General features: G+C 46.9%; 1 protein-coding gene across 3 annotated transcripts in view; it reads left to right on the top strand.

Moving 5' to 3' along the window:
* Window positions 1–2661: 2661 nt before the first annotated feature.
* Window positions 2662–7406, top strand: part of Rbm34 (RNA binding motif protein 34) — a 21850-nt gene continuing 17105 nt past the window's right edge. Inside the window, exons 1-3 of one of the 3 annotated variants that reach the window (XM_017601305.3) lie at window positions 2662–2820; window positions 2905–3076; window positions 3690–3823. In XM_017601305.3, the coding sequence (XP_017456794.1) occupies window positions 2771–2820; window positions 2905–3076; window positions 3690–3823 (356 nt within the window). In that variant the 5' untranslated portion in view covers window positions 2662–2770. The remainder of the gene's footprint in view (window positions 2821–2904; window positions 3077–3689; window positions 3824–7406) is intronic. The other 2 variants (XR_005496660.2, NM_001014015.1) reach the window with 2 other exon arrangements.

Below are 7406 nucleotides of genomic sequence, written 5' to 3'. Positions count from 1 at the left end.
TTTCACTACACATTCTCCATGCCTCACTATAAAGCCCACACTACTGTGGCCTGATCTCTCTCTTTTTACATCCCAGCTCAGAGGCACCGCACCCCCCCCCACACACACACCAAATCTCTTTTGTGAGGTCTGTTGTGTGTGTGGTTTTGTGGATTCCCTCAGATTGCCAGGATACCCTTTGCTGCAAAACCCATTACAAACCTTTCCTTCTTTCTTCTCTCCTTTTCCCCTTCCCTTCCCTTCCCTTCCCTTCCCTTCCCTTCCCTTCTCCTTTCCTCTTTAAAGATATTGTTGTGGTCCTTGTCAGCTTTACAGGAAACTCTATTTTCCCAAATTGTGGTAGACAAAAGCCAGAGTTCCTCGGGAACCTGTGAAGCATGGTCCCCTCTACCAAAGACAGTTTTCCTTAATACTGGCAACGATACAAATGGCTGTCTGTGGTACCTATTAGCATGCCCAAAGTACATGCTGGCCTCCAGGCTCCTTGAAGTATTACCTGTTACAGAGTCCATGTTGGCATCCTTGATCCCTCCCCCTCCCTCACTGCCAACTTTTCTCAGCTCGGGATCTCTCCTCCCCCAGCTTCCTGTCTTCCTGTCCCTTATACTGCTATCTGCTATGCTCTCTTTTGTTCTCTCTCTCTCTCTCTCTCTCTCTCTCTCTCTCTCTCTCTCTCCCTCTCTCTCTTTGGAAGAACCAGCCTGCCTCCATCTTAAGCCTAAAAGCTATCTTACAGTAAAGACAAACTATGATTAAACCCTTGTCTCTTGAGGATTGGGCTATGCCCCACCTGTAACCTTAACTACAAATGGTTCTGTACTGCCTATTCCAGGAGTGGCGATCATGTCTTTGCTTCAAAAGGTTTGCTTCAGGTAGGTTGACCACCTACGTGAAGTGGAAACTTCTGATTTCTTTGGAAAGTCAGTTATATCAAATAATGGTTTGCTGGGGCCCACAGGCGATATTTTGCTAAAGCAGACATGTGAAAGGACACATGATGTTTAGACAGAATATAAACACAACTCAGCAAATGGTAGACAATGCTGGGTGGTATGAATACACCTCACAGCTCTTAACTGGTCAACGTTTATTGTGACTTCATGGAGAGAAATGCAATGAAAAACTTCTGATGTTCTGGCCACTTCTTGCTGATTCTGAGGACAGGCTGATTGGCAGAGTGAATAAAAGTTTCTGTTTCGGCTGGAGAGATGGCTCAGTGGTTAAGAGCACTGACTGCTCTTCCTGAGGTCCTGAGTTCAAATCCCAGCAACCACATGGTGGCTCACAACCATCTGTAATGAGATCTGACTGGTGTGTCTGAAGACAGCTACTGTGTATTTATGTATAATAAATAAATCTTTTTTTAAAAAAGTTTCTGAATATGCCAACTGATTCAGACTCATGTAGTTTGGCTAAGACGGACTCACAAGGCTTTTTGCTGAGGCGAGAGCCATGGAAAGACACATAATCTTTAGAGGGGGTATAAGTAGGATTCGACATTTCAGGAGGGGCTGTGGGGGAGGAAGAGCTGCACAGCTAACTTTGCAATGCTTCTCTGGTCTCTAGTCTTAGCTAATCTTCACTTCATTGAAGTGTCTATTCCCACCTCTGCAACCACACTGCAACCCCTACTGTAGCAGGATACTTGCTGCCCCCAGAGAATGTTTGGAGGGCTTGTACCTTGGACACCATGAATTTATGGCCTGGTTGTAAATACTACTGAGGATTTTTATGTCTTTAACCAGCTAGCACCTCGAATCAGGTTAAAAGAGTGGCCTAGGTGATACTAGGTTCTCTCCTTGACCTGGGACTGGCTAAAGGTCCTAGTGTAGGGGCCTCAGAAACATCAGAAGGATTCTAGATGGCCCATTACTGAAAGAGAGGAATGAGAGGCCTAGGCTGATTCCATGACAGACTTCAAATTGGCAGTTAAGGGGACTAGGCCTAAACACTGGGCAAGCCCTGGCAAGTCAACTACTAACAGAAAAATCCCCAGGCTCTAGCCTTCATGCCCAGGTAATGGAAGGTCCCAGCCACTTGGCCTGAAGCAAGGAGAATGGGTCAGTTGCAGTTTCCAGACTTCCTCAGTAAAATCCCAGACCTTCACAGAAAGTTTCCAGCCCCGACATCTCGGTAATGGAATATCCGTAGAGATGGACCCAACAGATTAACATAGAAGTCACCTATCCCAGAATTCCCTAATGCGCTTTAATCAGGCCTGCAAGCTCACTTGGGTGTTGGTAAACGGGGAGACCCCTGCATGCTGGGCTTCTGTAGAATAAAACGCTCTTTGCGCTTACATACTATTTAAGTCCGGGGTATCATTCTTTGGCGAATCATGGAAACTTACAAGGGAAGCCAGGAGCTCGAGGCAATCCAGCTACTTCGAGCCCCAAATGGTGGGATTAAAGGTCTAAGCCACCATGCCAGGCTTTGGCTGACCCTCGTGCCTACGTTAGGCCTCAGCTACTCGTAAGACTTGGTGCACTCCCTAGCCTAGGTTTCCCTGACAAGTCGGCGGACTAGAGTGAACACCCTCGTAAACGCCCAGTTCCTCAGCTCCGCCTGTATTAGGCCGAGCACGACTCCTGCCCAGCCGTGGTCTGCACAGAGAGGAAGAGGCGTGGTCATGAGCGGAAGAGTCCGGCCCTAGAATAGAAGTAGTCGGAACCCGGAGGCAGCCGGAACCTGGAACCAGTGGGAACGCAGGACTAACCGGATCCCGGAAGTACGGACTCATTACTTCCGTTCCAGAAGATTAGTTTTAAGCATGGCTTTGAGAGGGGAGGGACGCAAGAGAAAGAAGGGCCAGGAGCGGAGGTAAGTGGCGGGCGGCGTTGCTGTGGAAGGGGTGTTGGTGAGTGGCGTGGCGTGGCGTGGCTGAGAGTGTGCCTGTGTTTGCAGACAGAGCTCTGAAGACGACGTGGGGAATGCAGCCACCGACTACCTGGTGGGACAGGTCGCCGACAGCTTGCGGGGCGGCGCGCGCCCCCCTGGAGGAGGGACAGGGCGGCTGGCAGCTCTCTTCAGCACCCCGGAGACATTGGCTCCCCCTGTCTTTGTGCCTGTGCCCCAGGTGAGTCTCCGGGCTGCTCCCTGAGTATCCCCTTTAGAGATAGATTTAGAGGGTAATTCGCCTGACACAGTAGCTGTCTGGCCCTAGAGCTGGGCTAACACTTGATCCTCAGCCGATTTGATTGAAAGGGTCTCCTGTAGACCATATATGCGCCATATTTCTGTTATGTACCCGAGGGTGATCTTAAACTTCTGATCCTCCTCTGACATTACAGAGTTCCTCCATCATATTCAACTTTACTTTTTTGTTTTAAGACATGGTCTCACTTGTTGCCCAGGCTTAGTACATGGAAGCCTGGATTGTATATTCCTACTAAAGCTTTCCACTGAGTAGCTGGTGCTATATACAGGCTTAGTGTGACCAAACCCATCCAATCTGCTCGCCTGACTAATATTCTGCTTCTCTCTGTAACCAGTGAAGAAGTATCCATGTAGAAAGGCATCGCAGTATTGCTCAGAGACTTGGAGATGGGGACTTTGCTATGTAGTTCTGGTTCCTCCTGCCTCCGTGTCCTGAATGCTGGAATTGCAGGCATATGCAACAACAGCATTTTAGGGTCAGATTTTTTTTTTTTAAGTTTGAGGTTTTAAATATGGTTTCGAACTTTTGAAAGGAAACATCTAAAAAAAGAAAACCTGATGATGAAGAAGAAACTGTGGCCCACATTAAAAAGCCAGCTTTGCAAGAGCCTGCAAGAAAAGTGAAAGTGAAGAAACTCTCCGATGCAGACAAGAGGCTGGCAAACAGGTTGGTGGAATTCTCCTTCTTGCTGTATTAAATACTTCACGGGGTTGGGGATTTAGCTCAGTGGTAGAGCGCTTGCCTAGCGAGCACAAGGCCCTGGGTTCGGTCCCCAGCTCTGGAGGAAAAAAAAAATACTTCAAGCATTTTTTATATTAAAAAAAATTAATGTTCGGGGGCTGGAGAGATGGCTCAGTAGTTAAGGGCACTGACTGCTCTTCTAGAGGTCCTGAGTTCAATTCCCAGCAACACATGGTGGCTCACAACCATCTGTAATGGGATCCGGTGCCCTCTTCTGGTGTGTCTGGAGACAGCTACAGTGTATTTATAAATGAATAAATCTTAAAAAAAAAAAAAAAAATGAAGAACACTGACTAGATAAGTACCTGTCTGGATACTAACTCATATAACCTGTAAAAGAAATTTTAAGTTATGAAGGAAATTTGACACTACAAAAACCAAATTCGTATTTGACAGACAGGCTGAAACACTTGTCATAAACCACGAGGTGACTTTCAACTTGCAGGGAACAAGCCATCTCTCCAGCCCCAGTGTTCCTCATTTTTTTTTTCCCCCCGGGGCTGGGGACTGAATCCAGGGCCTTGCGCTTGCTATGCAAGCGCTCTACCACTGAGCCAAATCCCCAATCCCGTTCCTCATTTTTTTCCTGGGATTTCTTTCGTCCCAGTTGGGCCTTGAATTCACTGTGCAACCTAAGCTGAATTTCAGCTTCCACAAACCCTTGGTTCTTAATTCCTTTTCACTCCTTCAAACCTATTTTCTTTCCCAGTTTTTTTACACTCTCCTCTTTCAGAAAACCTTTAACAGTCATCACGTTTGTGTCTGTATGTGTGTCAGTACGCTCCTGTCACGGTGGTCTGTGACATGGGGACCAACTCCCAGGAGTCCATTCTCTGTCTCTCCGATGTCTGGTCCCAGAGTCAGGCTGAGGTCATCCAGCTGCACAGCAGACGGCTTTACCTGCTGAGCCATTGCACTAATTCCCCACCTCCCTCACACATGTCCTGAGGACTGCGTGCGGCTCACACTCGGCGACTGCTTTCTCGAAGCTTCACGTTCCAAGGGATCTTTCTGTTCCCTTGTGTCTCTGTTTTGTTTCTGAATTAAGATGAACACCTTTCCTGAGCTTGCTCTTAGGAAACAGCTTCTTCTCAGAGTTCTTGTCAGTTGCCTCACAGCTGTTCTTTGTGGGCACTGCCATGTGTGTCCACCCTGATTGCTAGACCTGCTCAGTCTTCTTGACTGGCCGAATCTGCACCTGTGCATTGCTCGCCTTACGACAATGCTTCATGAGGCTCTGTACCTCACACTCGGTGGGGTGTTTTCCTGGCACACAGAAAGCCCTTGTCTAAACCACGTATGGTAACACATAACTGCAGTCCCAGCACTTGGAAGGTGACAGTAATGGGATCAGACATTCAGAGTTATCCTACGTTATGTAGTGAGTTTGAGGCCAGCCTAGGCTTCATGAGACCCTTCCTTAAAAAAAAAAACCAAAGAGCAAAATAAAAATGCTTCAAACTGAAACCTCCTGCCTTGGTGGCACTTCACTTCTGAGTCGTTGCCTAAGCCAGAGACTCAGGAGTTATCCCGTGCTCGCCCCTTCACACATGGCTACCCAGCTGCTAAGTCCTGAAGCTGTTGTCTGTCTGTCTGTCTGTCTGTCTGTCTTTCTTTCTTTCTTTCTTTCTTTCTTTCTTTCTTTCTTTCTTTCTTTCTTTCTTTCTTTCTTGAGAAGACAGTCTAATTGTATTTCTCTAAGCCAGTCTGTTATTCCTGAATTTAAGATCCCCTGCCTTAGCGTCTCAAGTCCAGCCACTATTCTTTAGTTCTCTTTAGTCTGCCTTCTTTCTATCTTCATCCTGTTCTAGCCTGCTTTTTCTTGTGTTGTCATGACAATATCTTTCCTGTTCGTGATTATACATCTTGTTCCTTTCTTGTTTTCTCAATTGCATGATTGACTTGGCTGTCTGCCTGTGTGCCTGCCCACCCTCCTTACCAGCTTCTTGCCTTCCCTCTTCTTTCCTCCCCCTCCCTTCCTCCTATCTTCCCTTCCTTTCTGTGTTGCTGGATATTGAGCAAACAAAAATACATGCTAGGCAAAGTGCCTTGCTGAGCTATGTCCCTGGATGCAAATTAGTTTTTGAAGTACAGTCTGACTGTGTGGCGCAGGTTTGCTTCCAGTGCCCAAGTGGTTTTTCGTAGGTAGTTTCTGTGGTTTCCTGTCTTCCAAAGGAAACAGTTAAATGCTTCTGCATAACTTGTCAATCTCAACTGGGCCCCAACATACCTCTTTTCCTTGCCAGCTCCATTAGGTATTGGAGTGAACAGATCATTGTACTTGGGCTCTTAGTGGAGGAGCAGTAGTAGTATTTATTAAAGACTGTGACATACACTGCTTTCTTCTTTGAGAAGCCTTTCTTGGTCTTCATGGTTCTGTACTGTTATCCTAGCCATTGCCATGTGATTACTGCCTGCCTCTGTAGTGCACTGCTGAAAGGCTTTAAGGAACCCAGTGGGAACCCAGTGAGTCATTGCATGGCTCCTGCTGCCCCTTCTTTTCTCTCATCTTGAGACCCCTGTCTAGTTCTCTTGTTAGTGTGACATCAGACCCGGGTGTCCCTGTGCACTGGTACTATCTGTTATAGTTTTCATTTCAGAGCTTACTGAATGGACAGTATCACAAGACACCTTAAGACCAAATTCCCAGCATAAAGGAGATTTATTTGCCCTAGAGGGATAAAAGGCAGGGAATAACAGACAAAGAGATGAAATAGAAGCTGAGGGAGAAGGGAAAGGGAACGGGGGGGGGGTGGCATTTGGCCCTTTTGGGGGTTAGGGGTAAGGGAAGGCAAATGACCACAAAGGAGTGCCTCTGGATACAAAGAGGAGACAAAAGCGGCCCATAGGCAAATGGCAGTTTATGAGGGTAAAAGGGGAAACCTGTGTTAGGGTTGGGTGTTTAATTTTAGTTAGGATTGTTAATTAGGGCAACCAATGGGGGCTTTTGATTGCTGGACCTTGGTAGTCAGCCTCAGGAGGAGGAAGTGGCCAAATAAGGGAATAGCCCTGGGTTAGTTTTAGGAATGTAATCGAATAGTTTTTAGCAAGGGGAAGGGGGAAGCCTGTCTAAGCCATATCCTGCTCAGTGGGCTAGAATCCTTCATTTCCTTTAGTCAGCAGCCCCTCAATGAGACAGAGCTCTCTGAGTAAGGACTCTTGTTTTCTCAATTGACAGGTACTGTTTTCAGACTGTTCGGTGGGCATAGAAACCTCTCTTGGTCTTAGAGAGTGTTTAGTGTCCAGGGACTACGGCAGAGAATGATAATAAACTGGGCACCAGCAGAACGTGAAATAGACCTTGAAGAGCTTATGTGGCTTTCCTTTAGAACTCCTGTGCTGTTGCTGCTGCCTGGTTTTTAATATGTCATCAAATATTCCTTAAACTCTCGAGTACAGAATGTGTTTTCTAAAGGTACCAGACTGCAGAAGCCAGCAGGAGGTGTTTGCAGTGAGGAGGTGGGACTGGTTTGTCAAATTCTGGGCTTTTTGTTTGTTGTCTTGTTTT

The sequence above is a fragment of the Rattus norvegicus genome, chromosome 19 (genome assembly GCF_036323735.1).
Source record: "Rattus norvegicus strain BN/NHsdMcwi chromosome 19, GRCr8, whole genome shotgun sequence".
Lineage (NCBI taxonomy): Eukaryota > Metazoa > Chordata > Mammalia > Rodentia > Muridae > Rattus > Rattus norvegicus.
The sequence above is the reverse complement of the archived record's forward strand: the minus strand, read 5'-3'. Positions and strand labels throughout refer to the sequence as shown.